Here is a 24,411-nt window from a genome sequence, read left to right on the forward strand (position 1 = left end):
AATAATCTCTGTGTTCAGCCACTTTGTCAGGACACCCTCAGCCCAGGACTACACCTGTAATGCAACCATTTAGCCTGATTACCGCCTCTTTCTCATTATTTTCTTAAAACACGATGTTCTTCCTTCCAGGCCAGACTTGTTCCTGGTACTGACAACTTCTCCGTGTCCCTTCTCCCTGCCCACATTTAACCTAGTTAGTATGCCCAGCCTTGCCTGGCAAGAGGCCTCAACTGCCTTTCTTTCAAATGAAATCTAGTTCTCGTCTCAAATATGAGACTCTTAACTGAGGCATTGACTAGAAAGGGCAGAAAAAGGAACAAGCCATGGCTAGCGGGCAACAGACAAAGAGAGAAGGAGTGAGGAAGGACGGCCCAGGCCCCGGGGCCCTGGCCTGGCAGGGTGCATTTCTGACTCTGAGTTCCAGGGAGAGCAAAGTTGAAACTCACTAGCTTCAACAGCAGGGTCCCTCTGATCTGATCTAATTCCTGCAGTCTCTCCAGACATTGTGGCTACACTGCCAGATGCACACCATGAAAGAGCCATGAACAATTGTTTGGAATTCCCCAGGCCTACCAGGCTCTCTCCCAGCAATTCCCTTCCTGGACTCTCTCTGTGTCCTCTGAGCCTCAGCTCATGTGTTCCGACTCTTTTGCTGAGTTTGGTTCCCATCGTTTATCCTCTCCTCAGACTCAAGTGGGGAACTTACTACTGTTACCTCTGTAACTCCAGATCCTGGCAGTTGTGTGTGCACAGGAAATGCTGAATGAATGCTTTAATTCAAATGAATGAGTGCTTTAATTAATTCAACTGCCATGCCTCTAAAATCCTAAACACAAAGCCCCAACCTGCCTTCTGAAAAATGCTCATCCAATTGATAAAACACTGGCCTGTGAATCAGTAAACAGGATTTTTTTGTTTTGTTTTCATCTCATCCAATTGGGAACAGACAACCAAAAAGAAACCTTTGCCGAGCCTTGGCTGTGGCCACTCTCTGCTTGGAGCGGGCAACACAGAGAGGAGCCAGGCAGCGCCACGGTCGGCGATGAATAACCCTTCCTTCCTCTCGTTTCAGTACAGTGCTGATAATAAAGTTCTACTGTATATGTAATTGGATTCTTTCTTACTGTGATTTAAGCAGTCCTCCTCTTTGCGCTGAGTAGAATTACAACTCATTATCTCTGAAGTTCACAGGGACAGCTTTTCCTACCAGGGCATGGAACTGACTCTCGGGGTTGCGCTGCCTTCTCACCTTTGTCTTCCTGTGTTTATGTCTTCCTCGATTTTCAGTTTATGCATTTGCTTTAATGAGCGAGTACATCATATGCTCCTGTGCTGTTTGAGAAAACAATTTCCATCTGTACCTATATTGTTAAAAAGTAATGGGTTCTTTTTTTTCTCTTAAAGTCTAATCCTTCCTTACTTTCTCCTCTCAAATACTGAATCTCCAGTCCTTTGAGGTCCAACATAATTTACGTGTTAATTCCTTTCTAAGCTCTTTTGAAGCTACTGCACTTGCCATGCAGATTTCATTAAACCTCATAGTCTCCTCATACTGATGTCTCAGAAAAAGCAAAGTAACTCTTGCTGTATATTAACATATTTTGTACAAGAGTGGTATCGTCTGTCCCCATTTCTGGACATATACTTATTTACTTAGCCTTCAGAAAGAAAACCGAAGTCTGTTAACAACTAAAGAGAATGCAAGCACTGGGTTTCTCTCCTCATTTGCGGGAAACATCTGCTGATTATAATTCACAGGCTCTCATTTCAGGGTTTGCAGTCCTGAGTGGTTTCAGCCTTAAATCATCCTGTGTTGGCAAATAATAGCGAGGGCCAGGCCAGGAAAGAAACAGATGAAGCCTATGTACGGAATGAGATTAAATAAAAGCACAAGCATGCCAATATTCCCATTGCCAGTATTTCTTTTTCTAATATATTCACCTTGGAGGCCAATATGTTATTTTAATGATGATGATGTTGAAAACCATTCTGTTCTGGAACTTCTTTGGAATTGATCAGCAGGACCCATCTTGATTTTTTTAAGAGTAAAGTACATTTTAAGAAGTAGTGGCATGTATTAGCTGAATAATCAGGTTGGGTCGTTTTAGATGGAAACTTTGAAATCGTCACACTTAATACGCGTTTAAATACTGAGACAAAGACCTGGGCCCTCATTCTGACTCTGCCGTCTGTTTGATTTGGAATGTTGGAAGTTTTACTTAAGCACTTTAAACCTTACTTTCTTTTCTGTAAAATGGAAATCATACTTGTGAAACTTTCTGATGATTGGCAGAATAAACAGAGGCATCTCTGTCACTTACAAAACTTTATGTCTTTTGTGTGTCAGTTTGTTCTGCACAACATCAGCATGGAATCCTGGAGTCTTGGAATCCCAGCACTCCGAGAGATAATCCAGTCAAACAGTCCCATATTGCAGATGAAGAAACTGAGAGCCATAATTGTAGAGGAAGTACCTAGAATGTCAGGGTGACTACTTTGAAAGAAAATGCTTATTTGTCATTTATATTTAGGGTTCTTGTTTTTTTAAAAAAAAAAAAAAAAAACCTTTTATTGAAGTCACGCTGGTACACTATGAAATTAAATGGAGTTTTAAATAAATGGGACAGCAGTCCTCTTGGGGTTATAGATCAGAATCACACTGTTTATTCTGTTCAGCCCAGAGGAGGAATGGAAATGTCCAAAGTAGCTGGCGGAATCTGTAAACCTTTTCACAGAAAGGAACCGCTTTTGCTAGACCTTCTGTATCCTCTGGAGCTTCTTAGTAAACAAAGGGTGTGGTTATCCTTACATCTGCTTCTGGGCTCCTCCAGCCTTTCAGCACAGGTAAGCAAAGAGTGAGACCATGTAGAGGCCTAAGGCACAGGCTGTACAGGAGAACTGTACAAGGGGGCTGTAGGGGGCGACGGGGGGATGGGCAGGAAGGAAGAATGGAAATGATGTAAGATGAGGAGGGAGAAGATAAGAGAGTATAAGACAAGAAGGAAGTTTCATCCTTGCAGAGTAGAGGAGGGCACCATGATCTGCCCTGGCCTGTCTACCTGGGAACATTCTCACGCCACCCGTGAGACTGTTTTCTGCCAACAGGGAAACCCTCCTGAATGGGATCCCCTTGTGGCTACTCAGTACGGTGTTTTCATAGTCCCTGCTGTTAGAAAGGTCTTACTTATTAGTGTCTGTATGTCACCTTTGAAATCACTTGCTTCATTATCACACTAAAAAAAAAAAAAAAAAACTGTTTATGCTGGAAAACCCATTTGTTTTGCACACTTTCGATTTCTATTTTCAAGTTTGTGTGTGTGCGTTTTAATACAGGGCATAAAGATTTCAAAAGGGTGGGTCAATTATTTGTTGACTAAATTATAGGAAAAAAGTGCAATTATCCAATAGAATCCAGAAATGTATATAGCTAATTTTATGCCTGCATGTATCTAACGCAGCCATAGGAATTGTAATCACTCTTTGTTTTGCTTTTTTTTTTTTTTTTAAATTTCGGGGGAAATAAGTTAGGTGGGACCTGAATACATCATTATAAAGTATGCACATATAAATTGAACTTTCCTAAATCTAGGTCACTTGGGTAAGAAGGCTCTTTTGATGAAACTACATTGACAATTAGATTCACAGGGCACTTCAATGTTAAATGATATTCTTCCTATATTCTGGGTCATAAGGTGGTATAAACAATACACCAATGTTAAGAAATAGAAAATTGCATTCACAGTAATAGTGAAGCTTCATGGTGCATGCTTTTACACTTTAATATGCTGTATTCTTTCTGTTGTATTAATATTTTAAGTAATGTAATTTCCTTTGTGTATTTCTATGTTCATCTTTTCCTTTTTTTCTCTTTACCCTTCTGGCATAGCTTTCTATAATATTACATCTTATGCCAGGAGAAATTCCTGAAAAATAGAAAGTATAAAGTCAAATCATCTTTGCAGGAAAATGGCAAAAACAACAACAAAAATGGATTTGATCTCCTGTCAAAATGTTATCTTGTATACTTTACAGACTCAATCTGTGTCCCAGGCTTTGATCCAAGCCTCAACATGATGACTGGAATCACCCCCATTAACCCAATGATCCCAGGCCTTGGACTGGTACCTCCCCCACCACCAACAGAAGTGGCTGTTGTCAAAGAAATCATCCACTGCAAAAGCTGTACTCTTTTTCCTCAAAATCCAAGTGAGTAACGCCTATGAGAACTATTTGCTCATTTTAAATTGTTTTCTTTTTAAATTTTAAAATGGCATTGAAGTCATTTTCAGATGTGACTCACACGTAACTGCACAGAGTGGGGATCCGTTCTACAGAAGGCCTTTTGTCTCTCGATTAGAATAAATATACAGGGATGTGGCCACGTGTCTGTCCAGAAGCTGAATCCCCACTATCAAGCCAGTACATGGGATTTGGGGATGTGTATCTGGCGGTAAGACTTTTTGCATGCAGTGAAGCCTAGTGTTTGCTGGAGAACACAGTGTGAAATATGTGAGCACTTCCATCCATCTTCACAAATGTGGGAGAAAAACTCTGAAATGTGTTTTGCTAGATGGAAAATTGAATTAATTTGACAGTTAGCAATTTGGGGGCTGAGGAGAGGGGAGCCTGCATCTCAGAGCTTCTGGACCAAATTGCATTTGCTTGAAGGAAACATACATTTGATGAAGTAAATGGGCCAGAATTGTATTTTTTAATTTTGCCTCAGATACTAAGTTTATGGGCTAAAAAAGCTAGGACTTTTTTTTTTTTTTTTTGTCCATATTAATCAGTGTTGCCTTTTTTAAGTGGACTTTTCAGGAGACTGCTTTAGTAATCTACATATAAACTAGGTAAAATGTTGTGAGAGTGTACATTTTATCTTTTCATACAGCCTCCCCAAAATTTAATAGTTTGCTCATTTAAATGTGAATAATAACAAAGTGTTTTTTTCAGGCCCGGTGTTGCACAGCCAAGTAAGTATTGTGCGTGCTTTTGTAGGTTATGCTTCCTGTATTCTGCTTTGCCGCTCCTTTATCTGGAAACAAGACAAAAGCAGATAACACGCTGAGGTTCTTCATCATGTTGTCATTTCATCATGTTTTGTACTTTGGGAAGTTTTTTCTGGGCTTCTGTAGTATAAAGGAGAAATGAAATTATGCAAGCATTTGCTTTACCTTTGTTCATGGACAAGCATATAGCCACTCTGTGTAGCAATAAACACAGAAAGTAAAGGTTGGGAGTGGGAGGGGAGAGGAACTTAGAAACAAGACAGCCTGGGATAAGTGTAAGTTGGCACAGAAATGTATCGTCACTCAGTCTGGAGAAAGTTACTCTGCAAGCTTTAGTTTTGCCGGGAGAACCAGAGAGAGCAAATAAATGAAAGACAAAACTTTCTGTTTTGTTGTGATTATTAGATCTTCCGCCTCCTTCCACAAGAGAACGACCTCCTGGGTGTAAGACTGTGTTTGTTGGAGGATTACCGGAAAATGCTACTGAGGAAATTATTCAAGAAGTCTTTGAGCAGTGCGGTGATATTACAGCAATTCGGAAAAGCAAGAAGAATTTTTGTCACATTCGCTTTGCAGAGGAATTCATGGTTGATAAAGCCATTTACCTTTCTGGTACTTTGCATTACATAAGGAGTTTTCTAGGCATTTTGTTATGTTTTGTGATGTTAATATGAGCTTATTCCCTTTGGCCTTAATGCAAAATAAAGTCTTCATAGTTTGGGGCTGGAAAAGGAGGAATTCTGCCTTCTTCCTTGGCTGCCAGAAGCTCTGTGCTAAGTCTGTGAAGGTACCTCAGTGCAGGAGCAATTTCCCACCATCCAGTCTTTAGGAATTCCATCGAGTTTCTAATTAATGTTCTCAAGTGCTTATTAGATGAGAAGCAATATTATGAGTACTAAGGACCATTATTCTTACTGGATGTAATCCTCTGGGAGAGTAAAGTACTCTCTCAGAATAATTTCAGGTTTTTGGAAGTGGATTCACTGTCTGGACACCAGGGTACCAAAGCAAGGTCAGTTCCCTGCAGGAAAGTAGCTTAGGGGCCCTAGGAGAAGGCACAGTATCATTGCCTCGTTGGTGGTTCATTAAGCCTTGTCCTTTGGTGCCAATTTTTATAGGCGATTTTTACAGATACTGAGATTAGGCCTAGTGCTGCCTTCCCATCTGTGGGTGTTGGGCCAAGTGGATGGAGTCTGTCCACAAGGCCTTGCCAAATCTACGAATTAGGGGCTGGTTTTGGAAGGACGCATTCTTAGACTGAACTCACTGCCCTTCCCTCACACTCCCCACCTCCATTTTTCAGTCGTCCCTCTGCATTTCACCTCCCTATTCCTGAGGCAAAGCTGATAAGGGAAGATGAGAAAACAATAGGGGTAGGGGGTGGTGTTGGGGATACCTATCTGAACATTCCTGCCAGGTTTTACTTAATTTCTGCAGTCCGCCTCTATTGCCATGAAATTCTGTGTAAACCTCAGAAGCCTTGAGGTTATTCCAGCAGTGCAGAGACTCTCCTGAGGTAGATAGTGATATGGAGAACTTTAAAACCCCTTATTTCAGTGAAACCTTACGAAGTAGAAAATAAAAACTAAAAGCAATTCAAAATGGATAAGGAAGACAAAGCGTAGAATGAAGACATTTCATAATACACAATCCACTGTTAGACAGTGGGGTTTCTGGTGAGTTCATGGCACTGGGTTTCATGGTCTAGAGACTGCCTCTGTTTTCTCATCTGCAAAATAAAGATAGTAACAGTATGACCTCGTAGGACTGTGAGGAGGAATAAATCAAATAATGATAGCAAGTGCTTAGCAGGGCACCTGCAACATAGAAACCATTCAGGAAATGGTTGTTTTTAACACAAATATCCTGATCATGATAAAGAAGGACTGATTTTTCTATCTCAAGTACCCTGTCCTGGGGGACCTGGGTTCTAATCACAGCTGTACCAATAAAACTGCCATCATCCCTCAGTACACTCGGAGGACTGGTTCCAGGAACCCCCGCTCCTGCCCCATGTATATCCTGCGGAACCCTCGTGTATATGAAAAGTCAGTCCTCCATATATGTGGGTTTCACATCCCTCAAATACTATATTTTGGATACACATTTGGTTGGAAAAAATCCACCTATAAGAGGACCTGCACAGATTAAACCCATGTTCACAGGTCGACTGTATTCTTTACCCTACTTGATTAAATGAGAAGGTTAGAGTAAATCAAAGGCCCGTTTCAACTCTAATACCACACAATGTTCACACCCATCAGAAGCCTCATAAGACACTGACAAAGATGAACAGTCCCAAATTTAGGCATATGAAAGGTGCTCCTTGATTGATTATACCTTGATCCTATGATTTTCCAGCCTGGGCGCTGGTCCTGCTTCCCTCAGCAAGCCCTGATTGCTCCTTGGTCTGCCCCATTACTGTAAGAGGAGAACACAGCTAAGCCTCACCTCCAGCCTCCCTACCTGGGTGCAGAAGAGCCTCCTAACTCAGCCTCCCTGCCCTTGAGAGGCTGCAGCATCAGTCCTAGGAAGATCTGCAAGGCCAATTAACTGGAAAGGCAGGAAGGAAGTCAGGCGGCCCCTCCTGTATGTGGGCTCCAGCAAGCCCAAGCCCAGCTGGAAGGCCTGTCTAATTTTAGGACCACATTCACATTTGAAGGCCTAGCTAATTTTAGACTCGGCCTCATCAGGGTCTCTTTTAAGTCCTTAATGATGATGTTTCTGTGAAAGTGAGGGTATTTCTGGAGCAAGAAATGTTTGAAAACGGATTCTCTGGACAATGAGCAGGGGAAAGGTGCTTGGCCAGTTGGGATAGCTGGCCAGTTGAAACAGTCTTGCCTGCTCAGCTATTATGCCTGTATCACTGTGGCCTGTTGACTTGTTGAGTTCCCGTGGCCCACAACCAAGATACATTTTGCTTTTGCAATTAATTCTGCACATCTGTGATAGGATGTTTTTGGTTTTGATTGGTATTGCTATGTCTTCCCATGTTTAGATAACACTTGAAAATCTAGCAGTGAGAAGGGTTCCGTGGCATCGCAGAAACCAGATGTGAGGTCAATATCTTACTTGTAACTTTCAAAGGTGTGAAGTGGCCTCCTGGGGAGGAGCCAGCCTCGACAGAGATTTTCAGCTGAGTTTTATCCCCAAATGCTAAAATAATCCATTGAAATCTACCATGAGATCTTGAACATCAGCACAGTGCAGCCTAGCATTTTACAGCTGTATCTCATTTGCAAAGCCCCCACACTGGAAAAGTGCTTATGTTGTTCTCTCCTCTGGCAGCCCCCAGCAGCCGTGGTCCTGCTGGGACCTGGATTTATGTTCTGAAAATCTGAGTACCCCAAACTGAAGAGCAACCTCAAAGTCAATTCTTCATTTGAAGTTAGGCCGGCTGACTGGTTTCAGTTCTGTTGGTGTTGATTTCTCAGATCAAGTTTCTGCTCATAATCTTTATATAAGTTGGGTAGCTCACAGTGAATCCCCCAAAGATTTCCAGGCCCATTTTTTTCTTTGTCTAGCTCTGGGCTCTTGCACCAGGCTCCTGTGGCCTTAAAATATTACATGAACAATTTGTGTGGTGATGCATACCAGATGAGGTGCTGCAGGGCTGTGAGGAAGGCAGTGGTGAGGCCTCTTGATTGCAGGTAAAATATTCTCCCGCGTGCCCCAGAGGATAAGTGGAAATAAAACAGCGTTGCAAAATTGCCTTGGTAATTGTGGCTGTTGCAGCTGCTGAGAGAGAATTGAGCAGCAGCATTTTCTGGGGAATGTAGCAATAGCCTGTGAGTGAGGTGTTCTGGAATTCACTTTGTAGATCTTTTTAAATATCATAGATGCTCTTTATTTACTCATATTTCACCTATACAATAGAATTATAGTAAACTGAAAATATAATAAAACCAAGAACATAAAAAAATAGAGAAAAAAAAATGCTTCATGCCAAATTTGTTTCTGAGCTTCCTAGAAGCCAGGGAGAAGAAGGAATGATCATGATAAGACCCTAGTTCTTGAGATCATCTTCTCTTGGGGATACTGGTTTGGAAGATGGGTAAGCAGCCCTCGGAGACAACTCTCCAAGGTACGCTTATCCCCAAACCTGTAATAGGCCTAACTTTACAAAGCTTCAAGATTGCTGGGGAAGAGGATAATTGTTTCTCGCCTCCTATGGGAAATGTATCCCTAGTGACAGCAAAGAAATAAGTGAGCATTTGCCTAAGTGTGCCTTGAAGGTCTGGACCAAAAACATGTGGCCATTGTGACATTATGGTGTGACCGGAGTTTCCATTGGTTTCAGGTTACAGGATGCGATTAGGGTCTAGCACCGACAAAAAGGATTCAGGCCGCCTTCATGTGGACTTTGCCCAGGCCAGGGATGACTTCTATGAGTGGGAATGCAAGCAGAGGATGCGTGCCCGGGAGGAGCGGCACCGGCGCAAGCTGGAGGAGGACCGGCTCCGGCCCCCATCCCCGCCCGCCATAATGCACTACTCAGAGCACGAAGCCGCTCTGCTAGCTGAAAAGCTGAAAGGTATGGGCCACCCACGCTGGCTTTTCTTCCTGCACAGGGATCCCCAGACACAGAACCCCTTTGCGTTTCTCCTGCCTCTTCGCCATTTCCCTTCAGCACAATGTCTGCTATGCCTTAAGACGGCTGGAAGAGTCCGGTGTAAGCACAGACTCTTTACAGAGCTGGGGTGGGGGTAGCTGGGAGGTCCCCTGGAAGCTGCAGACACCTGGGTTTCATCTTGTACCTGGGACAGAACCCTGCCCCTTTCCAGAATGCTCACCGATGTTCTCCATTAAAGTGGATATGTACAGTCACTCAACAAAACTCACTGAATGAGGGGACAGAAAGGTCCCCAAAGCAGGCTATTCTGACCCAGTGTTGAATGAGCCAGGCAAGTATTTGTGCCATTGGCGGGGCGTTCTTAGTGTTCCTGCAGCCCTGTAGAGCGTGCATGTTTACCAGACTCCGAAAGCCTTCGTCAGGCAAAATTGCAGACATGGTGCTGGGGTCCATCGAGGATAGAAAAGAAACACAGCATGGGATCCCTGTCTTCAGAGATGCCGTTGAGGGGACACATGCAACATTTACAGGACGATGAGCAAGAGAAGAGAGTATGTTTTATTTCTTCTAATGTTTTCTGAGGCCCTCCCTGGTGTCTCACGCTGTGGGAAATAAAGACATAGGAAGGCTCTAGTACCTGCCCCCGCAAACTACGGTGATGCCAGATTTTGAAGTTAGGATGACGTGTGAATTCAGTTCTATTACTGACCAAAGTGGTGTGAGCTGAGCAAATATATGGGCATTTTACAGGAAAATGATGCTCAGACCCTCCTCAGGTCATGGAGTGCTGTCAGGATTTGATGAGAGAACGTAAGTCACAGTTGCCGGCCACATGTGGGTGTCTACAGATCAACAATTAACTGTAATACCAAGTCAGTGGCATGATTGTCAACCAACGTATATGCAACATGCTTTGGGCATTCAGGGGCCAGTGCAAATAATGTTGATGAAAGTGTCAAGAAAGTCTATACAGGAGGCATAATTTGAAATTTGCAGAATAAACTAGATTTTTTTTTCCCCAGGAAGAAAAGAGGCATAAAGGCATTCTAGTTAGAGGCTGGAAACCTAAGAATAAAATCCCACAGAAGCAGAAAGGAATTCAGCATAGAAGCTGCCTTTCTAGAGCGAGGTAAAGCTGGAATGGCAGTCTGGGCCAGATGGCAGAGCCCCGAAGGCTAGTGCTGGAATTTGGTTTTATTCCGTAAACAGTGGAGAAGCCATAACAGATTTCTGACAAGAAGAGGGATGTGATTGGTCCTTCAAGTGTTTTAGAACATAACTGGTGTATTGCTGGCAGTGTATAAAGTGGATTGGATGTTTTCACTAAGAAAAATGTATGAAAAGCTGCCTAACACCTATTTTAGGAAGATAGGAAGTTGACATTCTACACTTTAAAAAAAAAAAAAAAAGGTGGCGGCGGGGGCGCTGTGCTTCCAATCTTCCATCCAGGGCTTGAGAATCCTTCATCAACTGCAGTTGCCACTGAAATACCCGCACCGTAACCAAGGAATGCTTCTTGCTGAGGCTCTTGTGGTGTGTTCTGCTGCTTTGAGAAGCCATGTCTTACCGATGTGAATACATAGGCCATAGCTGTCCCTTTAATAAAGGGCATATGCAGTGCAGATACAGACATCATTTCACTTTTCCCTCCAGCCTAGAAACCGCAAGGAGTGGCCAAAATGAGATATAGCAGCAATGTTCTCAACAAGGAGTGTTCACTGGAACAATAATTTTTCTTTAATATCCAATGTATTGTGGTATCAGATTATGATCTACAAACTGTATTCAGTTTGTCCACACTGAGAAGTGACAAAAACTAGCACCTTGATCTGTGACCTCCTGGAGGAATTTCATAAAAGTGTATCATCTAGTTATGTTGTTTTTAAGAACCCAGTACGGAAGTGTCTCCACACGTATGAAGTATGTGGCATTTGCCCCTCCTTTTAGAGGATAACAGATTGGGATGTCAATTTGGTAAAGTAATTTGCAAGCCTTGCCATTTCAAAAGTATATATTTATATAGATGAGTATAATTTGCAGAATTCAGAAGCTGTACCTTTGCCAAGTACTGTGTGATCCCTTGAGGAAAGAACAGATTGGAAATCTTAATAGATGGCTGTTACAGTAGAATGAACTAGCTGGGGACACATCTTAGGCAAGAGTCAGGTAATATCAAGCTTGACAATTTCAACCCAAGCATAGAGTTTGGAATATAAACAGCGTTTAATTGCTTAGGAAATTGACTGCCTTAGAGAGGAAATCCACTCCATGCTCCTTATATTGTTGCAAAGCCAGACAGGAGGAGCTGAGGACACTGTTTCCCTGAAGATGATTTCATTGATGTGGGGACATAAAATACAGTCAAGACCTAAGGTAAAGAAATCTGTGTCAGAGAGGAAATGGAAATGCAATCTGAAAATACCTAATTGGATTTGATTTTTTTCCTCCCCTGATAAATCTTGCTATCTTAGATTTATTACAGATACTTTTCTTCTATTTTATATCATACTTGTTTATTCTTACAATTTTCTCTTTGAAAATCAGCTTTATTTAGCAAAATCTGTACAAACCTACAAACCAAATCTTTCTTATGACCCACAATGCCCTCTCCATGTCCTGTCCAATGCGAAAACTGTGCACATAGTAGGTGCTCAGTAAAATAATTCTTTTCTCTCTTCTTCTGCTATTTGGATCTATAAGCACATTGAATTTCTGGCCAGTGGTTCTACTGGGCATGACCAGATGTACATGGAAATGATGTGATGTGTGCTCAGCCATCCTTCCAATCACTCTAGAGGTATTCGTTAATCAGTATTTTACCATATGCCTGGCACTGTCCTAGCCAGTGGTGGAAAGGACAACAGTGAACAAGCCCCTGCCTCAAAGAGTTTAGGTGTCTTGAGTGACAGAAGCAATAACAAATCACCTTGCGTTTGCCACTTATAATAGTGCACTATTATAATAAATATACTAATCCCCCTGTTATATGTGGGAAGTGCAAAGTGCTGTCGCAGGGGAGAGAGCCAGCCCAGATGGGCAGTGCCGGAGTGAGAGAGGGAGGATCTTCCGGGACCAGGTTATCCCATTCACTGGCTACTTGACCTTCTGAAACCAGAGGTAACACTGTTGTGTTTGTGTAGTGTCGAAGACATGGAGTCACCCAGTGCCTGTTACATTAATACAAATTCTAAAAAAGAAAATTAGTAGGCATCCTGCTGGTTAAATAGACATCGTTGTGAGACAATTCAACTTAATGAAGACCGACTGGGAAGTAACTGCTCAGAAACCCAAAGTTTATAGCATGGCTTTGAGAAAGTGAGATGGAGCTCAATAACACCATAATTACACTTTATTGGAAAAGTGGCACCAGGCAGATGCGATAATGAATTTTAGTGTGTCTAACACAGACCATCCACCCCTGGAGGAACCCTGTGTTTGGACTGTGGAAGGAAGAGATTGATTAGACAGTGAGGAAGGATTATATTCTAATTCACTGGGATTTCTCTTGGCAAGAGCATTTAAAAGTTTTTGTGTACTTTTTACCCCCTTAGAAAGCTTCACATAATCTTTCATTTTGTGATGAAATGAAGAGTTTCTCTCTGAATCAGGTGAAGTCCTGACAAAGCCTTGCAAGCAGGGCCTTTGGGATTCCCTAGTGTGTCAACAAGAATACCATCCTCCTGGGATCAACATTTATAATTTCCAGAGAACTGGACTCTGATTTGCATATAGAATGGCCCCATGTCAGCCTGCCAGACAGAGGAAGGGGCAGATGTGGTACCAGCATTTTGCTGAGATGGTTGTCAATATTTATGGTTCCATGAAAGTAAAAATCAATAATGTTATGAGCCAAGTAGATGTCCCATTAGCTAAAAGCCAGGCTTCCTTCATAGGGCAAGGGAAATATGAAACATAGGAGCCTGTTTGCAAATTATTTCCTTATGTGTTATTGACCTTCATAGAGGTAAGATAGGCCATTTTATTTAGAAACATTTTGCTTGACCCCGAAGCAGGAATAATCGGTGCATTTTCATATTGCCACCTTAATTTTCTCATTTTTACAGCTACTAACTAGTTAAGATTGCATGTGTGTTTTGGGGGTAGAAGGGAACATTACCTGTTTGTTTAGCCTTTTATGCTGTCTGTGATCTGGTTAGTTGATGCAGGGTTAATTGAGCAGCCAGGAAAAGGAGACTTGTTTAGGGACATGTACAGAAATTTGGGGATTGTGATAGCAGCAATGCTTTGACCATACTGAAATTCCAAATCTGCTTAGATGACTATGTGACTGTATACTGTGAGCAATTTCCAGCTATCTTTGAAGCCAGAAATCAGTGATAACTACAGACACACCTTTACTTGTGTGTGTATGTGTGTACACATGTGTGTGTCCCTCCATTTCTTTGGAAAGAAAAGCATTTTAGATTGTCTTCCTTGTTTTCCCACGTTCTGTTCAAATATAAAATCCCTGTCTCCTCATTGTTCCTTTATAGACCCAGGTGTAAATAAGGAAACTATAGCCCACCTAAGTTTCATATTCAGTGCTCCCAGCTGGGCTCTTATCCCATCTATTGTTTGAAATTCAGGGCTGCCTCTTCCTGTGCACACAAAGTGGGAGGAAAAAAACACTTAATGGCCAGGCGTGGTGGCTCACACCTGTAATCCCAGCCCTTTGGGAGGCCCAAGTGGGTGGATCACCTGAGGTTGGGAGTTCAAGACTAGCCTGACCAACATGGAGAAACCCCATCTCTTCTAAAAATACAAAATTAGCCAGGTGTGGTGGTGCATGCCCATAATCCCAGCTACTCAGGAGGCTGAGGCAGAAGAATCACTTGAACCCTGGAGTTGGAGGCTGCAGTGAGCCGAGATTACGCCATTGCACTCCAGCCTGGGTAACAAGAGCAAAATTCCATCTCAAAAACGAAAACAAAAAACACTTCCAATTTGGTTCCTTTTCCCCATCATTATCTATGTATCAGTTTAATTAAAATTCACCAGGTACCCACCACTTTGTGCCATGCCCTGGACTTTCAGATGTGACTGTAGCATGGGCCCTGTCTTTTGTTAAAGGATACTGTGGCAGTGAAATCATGACTGTCTTACAAATATAAAATGAACATGTGCCAATGATTTTATTTAACTCAAGAATTAATGAGGAGACCAAGAAAATGTTAAAACTGTTTCAAAGGAGAATTCACTTTATAAAGATTTACGCTTTCTACTGAACAAAAATTAATTTGCATTGTTAGAGGAATTATTTGTATTGTAATCAGTTTGCCACAATTTATGTTCTACTCCTACAAAGTTGTAAAATAGCCTAGTCAGAGATTAGCCAAAGAAAGTTTCCGCCTGTAGAATTAGGTAATTCATGCCCAGCATTCCATAGTAAGGGTCTGTAGTAGTCTCTATGCCCATTTCCAAGTCTTGAACACTTTTTTTTTTCCTGAGTAGAAGTGACAGCTATTTAATTGCTCATAGGGACAGGGATAGAGACTCACAAAGCTCTTAAGAATCACATCTATTCCTTTTGAAAGTCTCTGCTATCTCAGCTGCTGCTTTCCACTTCAGGTTTTCATTATCTCTTAACTTTGGTCAGCTCCTAACCAGTTTACCTGGCCTTCACTGAGTCCTTAATTCAGTGCTTCTCAAACCTCCATGTGCATAGAAATCACCTGGAGTAAAATGCAGATTCCAATTCTGGAGGTGTGAGAAAGGCTGAGTCTGCATTTTTTTTTTTTTTTTGAGACGGAGTCTCGCTCTGTCACCCAGGCTGGAGTGCAGTGGCCGGATCTCAGCTCACTGCAAGCTCTGCCTCCCGGGTTCACGCCATTCTCCTGCCTCAGCCTCCCGAGCAGCTGGGACTACAGGCGCCCGCCACCTCGCCCAGCTAGTTTTTTGTATTTTTTAGTAGTAACAAGCTCGCAAAGGCTGCTCCTGCCTCTGGTCTTTGAATAGCAAGGAGTTCTCCCGTATGCAGTTTTGTAATACCTACTGTGTGCCAAGTACTCAATAAACATGGAGGAGAGGGAAGGAGGTTAACAAAGTCTGAAATAACCAGAAATGAAATGAGATGGGCGTAGATTCCAGTGGTGACATCTGATAGTATCACTCTAATATTATTTACTCCTCACAAAGCGAAAGGGCAATTACCTTCCCAAAATTAAAAAGGCTTTCAAAAACATTTTTGAGTTATTTGATAAACCGTTTAGTGCCTCACTGCAGAGGGCCTTGCTTCTGTGGGATTCTCTGACATCACTCTTAACTTTCATTGCCAGTGATAACGACTTCTGGAGCCTGAAGTATATAACAAGATCATTCAGCTTAATTGTCATGAGAACATCTATCTCTGGTAGATAATGGCATATGTGAAAATACTCTTTGACATGAAATTTAAATGTTTATTATCAACTATGATGTTTCCTAACTTTTAACCATTGCATTTGTATCTTTCCAGCATTAATTGCTACGAATCTTTTGGGAATACAGTCGCCTCCCCTTATCCTTGGGGGATACATTCCAAGATCCCTAGTGGATGCCTGAAACCATGAATAGTACTGAACACTATATATACTATGCACAAGCTTCTTTTTACTTCTTCACAATTTCATAGATAAATTGTTCTTACCCTAGATTTTAGCAACCTCAGCATACAATTTTTTGCTTTCTTTATTGTGAAGAACTTTTACCTTTTCACTTAAAGGAAGCACTTTGTGGCCTTTCTTTGACATTTCCAAATTGCCAGATCACTGTTCTTGCATTTTGGGACCATTATTAAGCCAAATAAGGGTTGCTTGAACACAAACACTGCTGTACCATTACAGTGGATCTGGCAACCCAGGTGGCTACTGAGTGATTCACAGGGAGGTAGTGTAGACAATGTGGATGGACAATCAACCCTGGAAAAGGGATGATTCAAATCCCGGCCAGGGAGACAGCGTGACATTTCATCATGCTATTCAGAACAGTGTGCAATTTAAAATGGATGAATTGCTTATTTCTGCAATTTTCCTTTTATTATTTTCGGTCTGCAGTTGACCACAGTTAACTGAGACCTACAGTAACTGAAACCCCAGACGGTAAAACTGTGGATAAGGAGGAACTACTGTAGAGTGCAATGACATATAAAATACAAAGGGAAAAACTCAGAGTAACCAGAGGACTGAAATATGTTTTGGAAATTTTATTCTCATATTAGCCCCTCAAAACTGGAGACAGATCTGTAAACCAACAATTACTGTACAGAGTGACTAATGCTTTAATAGCAGGATATGTGGGGTATTGTGGAAACATAGCAAAGAGACACTGAATGCATCCTAGGGTTGCAGAATCTTCAGGGAAGAATAAGAGCTGCCTGGGGAACCAGGAGTGTGAGAGACCCAAGGATAAGTGCACAGCATGAGCAAACGCAGGGAGGCATGCCGTGCTGTTTAACAAAGAGGGCTCTGGCAAAGGAAGCAGGATGGACGGATGGAAAGGAAAAAAGCAAGACTCGTGAATGAACCTATTAACTCAGGTGCATTAACGTTGTGAGGATCCTGATTAGAAAACGGTGGGCAATTTCTAATGAGCAAATGATGTATATTCCCTCCATGATATACCAGTGTTTCCCAGTTCTTACTGTGGAAGAAGCACATCTGCACATTCTAGCTGCTAAACTGCATCCACGTTCAGAGTTATGCCTGAGCATGTTCACAGAAAGTATTTGAAATTTTTATAAGTGCGTCTTTGATGTGATTTTTATGAGCAGTGTTAATTTCTTTCCACATGAATAGCTTTAATAATGCTGCAATCTAAATCCTGTTTAAATTAGTTTATATTGTTTTCTGCCTTCTCAGTGATCTTTCCACTGAATACAAAATTGAATTTACAGTTGAGTATTGAAAATGACCGCTCCCAATATCCTCCTGTAGCCATCCAGAGGGAGTTACTGGCTTAGTCTTAATTAATATAAATTAAAGTCACTTCTTACATGGCAACAAATATTGACTGGAGTTATCAAGCATGCCTTAACTAATGTTTTTTTTAATTTAATTTGAATGTCAGTACATCAATCATATATCGGCCTGTCAGTTTCAGAAAGTTCACAAATGAAGATGAAATTGGGAGTCTATGAAACTATATTCCTCTTTTAGGCTAATGGAATTCTGCCTCCTAGTATGTGTTAACATGTTAGAAAATCTCTTGGCTGCTTACTTTTGAAAGCGTGTATTTTCAGTGGCTTAATTCTAAGAATATTGTTTCCTCTTTCTGAAACTAGAATCTGCTGGTGAATGTATTGTGCTCTAGGTCTAGGTGTGACGAGCAATAAAATGTGGCTTTCAGACCATTTGAGCAAACATATGTTTTTAAAATTGAAGTGTTTTTTTCCTGATAGTAAAGTTAGTCTATGAACTAAGCCACCATGAGCAAGAGAAGGAAAAACTACCTGTATATGAGAAAAAGAGGAGAACAGCATTACACTCTGTCCCTATAAAGCTCATAACAAAAATGTTAAGGATTTTTCTTTCTCTGTGTTATGTAGACATGAAACTCATAGCGAAGGGGAAAAAATAGTACATGAAATCAGTCTTCTCTTTTTCTGTTGTTATCTTTTCAAAGGAAAAAAAAAAAAGATTTCTTCTAAGCATTAAGTTTATTTCCGCTGTCTTTGCTGAGGTCCATTCTCCTAACATATATTGGTGGGAAGAGAGGTAGAGAATGTGGAGGGAGGCAAAATTTATTCTGCCAGTAACGGTGGCAGTGGGCCTCTCACAAACATAATGCTAAATTATGGGCCTCTCCATGGACTGAATGTAATGTTAAGTTGTGTGATGGATTTTATCTTATACAAGCCGCTTCAGTCCATGAAATGAGATAAGAAACCATTGCAGCTGGAGTTCACTGAGGGTTGAACTTAGACTGAAATTCCAGAGTTAACAAAATGGTAGAAGCGGCTACAATACTCAGTAAGTGTGTTCTGTGCCTGTGGGTTTAGATTTTCAAGGCAACTTGAGTCTGTCATTCACAGGGTGTTTTGTGAGCACTCCCAGGCCAGTTATCTCCTCTGGTTAAAGTGTGACGGCAGGGGGGCAGGTTTGCTCAGAAAAAAAGCTTTGATCCCCAAATCTAGAAGGCCGCTGTGCAGCAGGAGAGGGCTTAGAATGGTGGCTGAGCGTGGGCACATCCCTAAAAGCTGCTTTCTTCCCTGGGAAAGGCAGAGCTCAACCGCAGGATCTTGAATTAGGCTCAGCCCTACCTTCTTTCAGGACACACACCTCCTGGGCAAGCAGCAGCCATACTAAGGAAGCTGTACTGGTCTGGGAGGAGGTCTTTGGGAGAAAAGACACTAAAGATGTTTGTAAAGCACCCTATAAATTTACAAAGCATTCAATGGTGGGAAGGTTTCGTATGATGTGTAAAATACTAATAAGAACTTAATGATTGATGTTACAATCTGCTGAGTGAAATGAAATCTTTTTCTCAAGTATGAATCTCCCCCTGTCTATTCATGTGGACTGTATGTATGTTTATATGCAAACAAGGATGTCTCCGATGCCCCTCCGGTAGAGGGGACAGTGCCTGGCACACAGTAGGCCCTCAGTATTTTTTAAACGAATGAGTAAGAATCTGAATCTTTCAATCTAATTTTGCTCCTGAGTTTTAGAATTCAGAGTCTACCTAGTTTACTTGTAAAAATGTAGGATATTTTTCCCTAAAGCACATTTTCTAGGGATTGCAGAATACAAATGAAAGGATTCTCCCCTCAGGTTTGCCTGGAAAGTAGGCAGTGAGCCTTCAGCAATAGTCAGATCGATTAATGTTATAACAGCTGACATACAACTTCCAGTTCTAATTAACTTAATCACCCACAAACTTCCTTTTTCTCCACCTCCAAGCCACGCAACACAGGTTTGTTCCAGTAACCATTCCCAAGTAGGCAAATCTGTTTTCTTTGAAATAGAATTTATCACTTATTTTCAGGTGGAACTGCATTTCCCACTTCCTGTCCCCCCCACCCCCCCCACACCACACACATACATCTCAAACCGGGTTCAAATGGGCTTTCCATAGCAATCCAAAGCAAACACTGAACACCTCAGGACACATGTTCTCTTTTGTGGAAAACTAGGAAATATTCTGTTTTTCAGCCTAATTAAATATGGAATTAGTTTTGAACTATAGTAGAACAAGAATTGGCTTATCCCTACTACCTGCCTTAGGGATAGTACCATACATTACAACCAGTTTTAAAGTAATCCAATCTTTCTTCCACATTTTAACACTAACGCAGCTGATTCTGTAAATCAGAAAACTGGTAATACTGTATAATATTTTTGTTAAAGGAACAAAGAAATGAAGTAGAGACCAAGTAGGTTAATAACAGTTTTTCAAGTCCATCTTAAGAAAGAGAAAACAAGGTTTGGTGGAAGAATTAGGCTGTACCTTATTCCTAAGAATGCCCAGAACAAATCTCCTATAGCTGAGCTCATGGAGTTGGCAGATGAGAGTGTGAACCTCCTGAGTGGTTCTATGGTGCACTGAAGTTAGATGAGAAAAGAGAAATTAAGTGATTATATGGTAGTCAGTCTCAGGAAAGCTAATTTGTTGAGTTCTGAAAACACATCCACCAGGTTGGACTATGCTCTGTCTTTTGAGAGGAATAAGAATAAAGTGTATTTTCTCATCTTGGCATGATTTGTACTTGGTGGTTTTCCATTTCCAGATGATAGCAAGTTTTCAGAGGCGATCACAGTGCTGCTTTCCTGGATTGAACGAGGGGAAGTGAATCGGCGCTCTGCAAACCAGTTCTATTCCATGGTACAGTCAGCCAACAGCCACGTCCGCCGGCTAATGAATGAAAAAGCCGCACATGAGCAGGAGATGGAGGAAGCCAAGGAGAATTTCAAAAATGCCTTAACTGGGATTCTCACTCAATGTAAGTAAAATGTTGGGGGCCATCTCTTTTGTTGTGATTTTGCCTTTTCTTTTTGATTAATTTTATTTTTTCATTTGGGGGTAAGTAGTTCAATAATCTCCCATTTTTACTCCACATTGAATGGCAAACCTCATAACCTATTTCATGTTCTGTGGCACCTTGGAGGAACACGGACCCTGCCCTGAGAGTTTACTTCTCAAGGTGAGCAACGTTTCTGTAGCTTTTCCTCAGAACAGCAAGCCTGGCCACCAGGGCAGGCAGGGCAGCTAGATGCATCTGTGCCTGCTGGACCCACCACAGTTCATATCATAGCTGCAGGGCCGCCGCCCTTCACCCGCAGGCTGTCCACACAGCCCCCTGTGTCCTCCTAGTGCTGACAGCAGAAAGCAAACTTGAACACGTTCTCCTTGGGCTCTGTGTAGGAAAAGGGTACTGTCAGAAAAACTCCTCAGGATCTTTTATTTGGGTGAGCTGTGGCTGTCAAAATGGGCAACTCAAGAGCAGGGATTTTTTTTGTCCTTTCTTCATTTGGAAAGCAAATTGCCTTAACTACTTAATGCCAGTGATTTTTTTTTTTTTTTTTTTTTTTTTATGTCCAGAGTCTAAATGATGAAGGGGTGTAAATGGGGCTTTCTCTTAGAACAATAGTCAGGGTAATTGCCCAGGGCTCTATTCCAAAAAAGGGCGTATATTTTTTTTATGGGCACTCTATCTGTGTCTGTAGTTAATGTCACAGCGGCATCATGCATCACAGCTGCCGATGTTCTCTTGCTTGGTAAAAGCCACTGAATGACACTGTAACAATGCCACGCTCCATTCCATACCAGGTGCAGGGCCCTACGCGATAGTGACATGTGGGATGTATATTTCCATTCTGAAGATAAGTACTATTTTCTGTGATGTAGTGTGCCAAAATGCCTATCACCTCTTTCATCAGTGCAAACACAAGGAATAATGTATCTGTCAGGATGGGATGGAAGAGAGGGCAAAACCGAGATCTTAAATGGAAAAGTATCTTATATGACTTTATCAAAAGACAGGATTTACAGCAGCGTAGCATATCGTATAACAAATTCCCAAATGTAAATTCTGGTAAGTGATCTAATATCCAGTATAAGACCAATCGGTCTTTAAAGAAAAGGAATAGGAAAAATAAGACTGCTGTGTCCTTACACAGATTGATACCAGACCACATTACCTAGATTCACCAGGCTTGAGGAATGACCCTTTCTTTAACAGTGTGTGTCTAGAAACTTTAAGGTTATTAGGGATAGAATAAAGAAAAGCAACATTAACAGCAGTTTTTAAAGGAGGGAAGGAAAGAATGGATCAGTGGATGGAGGGAAGGTAAGAGTGAACTGGTAGTGGAGAAAAATAAGAGAGAGCACAGTAAAACAATTCTAATAATACAATTTCTTCAGAGTTATAGTAAGAAGTCATGTGCCTGAACAGTGAAATGGTTACTGTATGTTTACCTTTTGCTTACTGGCATCAATTTTAAATAAGTTCTAATTCCCATGCAGTTTATAGTCCCAACAGGCTAGGAAGACTCAACCCTTGACTCTAACAATAAAGATAAGAGGGCAGCCATGAATAGGCGAGAACTTCGTTATCTTTGGCAGTAACTATTGAAAGAGGCACCTATTACAATGAGGCCCCTGTGATGCGGCTGAAAGAACACGAAATGTCTACCTGTCATTATATAGGTGTAAGTTGGCCCATATTTGAAGCAACTGAGAGGTGGACAGAAAAGTGTAGCATGTGGGACTACAAATACTTTTTGGTATAACAACCAAATTGGAAGGTGATGTGGAGATTTACAGCAATAATTGGCTTCTGAATGCTGGACGTTGTGTTGAGCATCCAGCTTCAAGCAGTACTGAAGGCCTCAGCCACATTCCTGGAGGCTACACTTTGGATGCCTAAGCAGGGAGTAGGTGAGCAGAACAGGCACTCTCCCTGGGCAGGCTGGCTCATAACTCCCTGAGAAGGAGTGAATGAAGGGGTGGAACAGGGCCAGCAAGATCCTATCTCCTGGAAACCACAGGAGTAGAGACTGCCTCTTAGGCACCTCAACTTTGAAATATCAAAAATGGAATCCTTGCTTCTAATCTTCAAACGTGCCCCTCTTTTGGTTTTTCCTTCCCATTCTCATAAGTCCTCAAGCCAAAGTCTTGTACTTTTTATAATTGCCATCTCCCACCACCACAACCGACCTCTAGGTCATCAAGAAGTCCTGTTGTTTCTTCCTTCAACAATATACCCCGATTCGGCCCACCCTTCTTCATTGTAACCACCACCACCCAAGTCAGGCTTTGGTTACCTGATGTGTCAGTTAGACATGGCATCCACGTGTGAGGAACAGAAAATTCTGCCAGACGGTATCTGAGACAATAGAAGACTTTTCTCTTTGGACACAGTAAAATCCAGATGTGGGGTTTGTTGGTACTGGTCCAGTGGTTCAAGACTGCCAGGGCTGAGGTCTCTCTGGTGCTATTCGCTTTACCTGGATAGTTGTCTATGATGGTTGCTGCTGCTTCACTTGCCATCACATCTTCTTTTTCCAGGCTGAAATCACGTAAGAAAAGAGGAAGAAAGACACATGAAGGAGTTGCGTCATTATAGCAAGAAAGCAAAACTTGCCCAAAAATCCATTCCCAGCTAACTTCCACGTAGGTCTCATTAGGCAGAATTATTATACCTGGCCATGCCTAACTACAAAGAACGTGAGAAATACAATTTTTACTGGGCCTGCTGCTCTCCAGAGTAAAATTGGAGTTCTCATAATAAGGCAGGAGTGGAGAATGGCTACTAGGAAGAATTTTGCAGTTTTTGTCATACAGAGTGCCTCCCTTTCTACTTCTACTCTAGTTTGATTTATTTCCACATTCCATCTGATACAAATTAGATCGTGTCTTCCCCACTAAACCCTTTGAGTAGCTCCCCATTGCATTTAGAGAATATTCACTGTCCCTAGCCGACAGAGCTCTCTGTGCCCACCTCTTTACCTTCAGTTATCCTCAGACTCACCATGCATCATCTCCATTGGCCTCTCTCCCCCTCAGCCCATCAAAACCACCTTCCACCATTCGGTCTTTACACATTCTGTTCCCTCTGCCTGGGGTGCCCTTTCCCATACTCTGTGTGCTTGACGTCTTCTTATCCTGTAGGTCTTGGATGAGGAGGCACCCCTTCAGAGAGGTCTTTCTGGTCCACCCTCTTCTAGTAGATCTGCCATCGCTGCATTTTTTTTTTTTTTCCAAGATGGCGTCTCACCCTGTCACCCAGGCTGGAGTACAGTGGCACAATCTCGGCTCACTGCAACCTCTGCCTCCCGGGTTCAAATGATTCTTCTGCCTCAGCCTCCCGAGTAGCTAGGACTACAGGCATGTGCCACCATGCCCGGCTAATTTTTTATATTTTTAGTAGAGATAGGGTTTTACCGCGTTTGCCAGGATGGTCTCGATCTCCTGACCTTGTGATTCGCCTGCCTTGGCCTCCCAAAGTGCTGGGATTACAGGCATAAGCCACCGTGCCCTGCCCCCTGCCTCTTTATTAAGGTCCCTTGTAACACTTATCCAAATGAGTAGTGATTTCATGATATGTCTGCTTTTAGTTATTATAGCAGGCATCACAAAGGAAGAGACATGTCTTTTTTAGTCATCAATATATATCAAGCCCTATAACATAGAAATATGCAAGAAATATTGGGTGAATGAGTGAGTGAATGAATGAATAAATCAGGAGACACACAGGAGGGAACCCTGAAACAGTGAGTTCAGAAATTTCTGGTGACCTCATTGAGTAGTTTGGCGTTGATGTTAGCATCATCTGCAGGAAATGAGGTTTCAACTTGCATGTGTAATGAAGCAAATCAGAGAAAAAGCTCAAGAGCTATACTTTTTATTGGAAAT

General features: G+C 41.9%; 1 protein-coding gene and 1 long non-coding RNA gene across 3 annotated transcripts in view; one reads left to right on the plus strand and one right to left on the minus strand.

The window, feature by feature from the left end:
- ENOX1 (ecto-NOX disulfide-thiol exchanger 1) overlaps window positions 1–24,411 on the plus strand; it is a 257,797-nt gene that overhangs the window by 94,092 nt on the left and 139,294 nt on the right. For both annotated transcript variants that reach the window (XM_033234035.1, XM_033234031.1), the window contains exons 4-7: window positions 4,033–4,206; window positions 5,415–5,621; window positions 9,310–9,543; window positions 20,285–20,497. In XM_033234035.1, the coding sequence (XP_033089926.1) occupies window positions 4,033–4,206; window positions 5,415–5,621; window positions 9,310–9,543; window positions 20,285–20,497 (828 nt within the window). The remainder of the gene's footprint in view (window positions 1–4,032; window positions 4,207–5,414; window positions 5,622–9,309; window positions 9,544–20,284; window positions 20,498–24,411) is intronic.
- LOC117096613 overlaps window positions 20,280–24,411 on the minus strand; it is a 179,400-nt gene continuing 175,268 nt past the window's right edge. Inside the window, exons 2-3 of the long non-coding RNA XR_004442562.1 lie at window positions 22,821–23,065; window positions 20,280–20,409 (exon numbers count right to left, since the gene is read on the minus strand). This is a non-coding gene — a long non-coding RNA (uncharacterized LOC117096613). The remainder of the gene's footprint in view (window positions 20,410–22,820; window positions 23,066–24,411) is intronic.

This window comes from Trachypithecus francoisi, unplaced genomic scaffold (assembly GCF_009764315.1).
Source record: "Trachypithecus francoisi isolate TF-2019V2 unplaced genomic scaffold, Tfra_2.0 Contig01461, whole genome shotgun sequence".
Lineage (NCBI taxonomy): Eukaryota > Metazoa > Chordata > Mammalia > Primates > Cercopithecidae > Trachypithecus > Trachypithecus francoisi.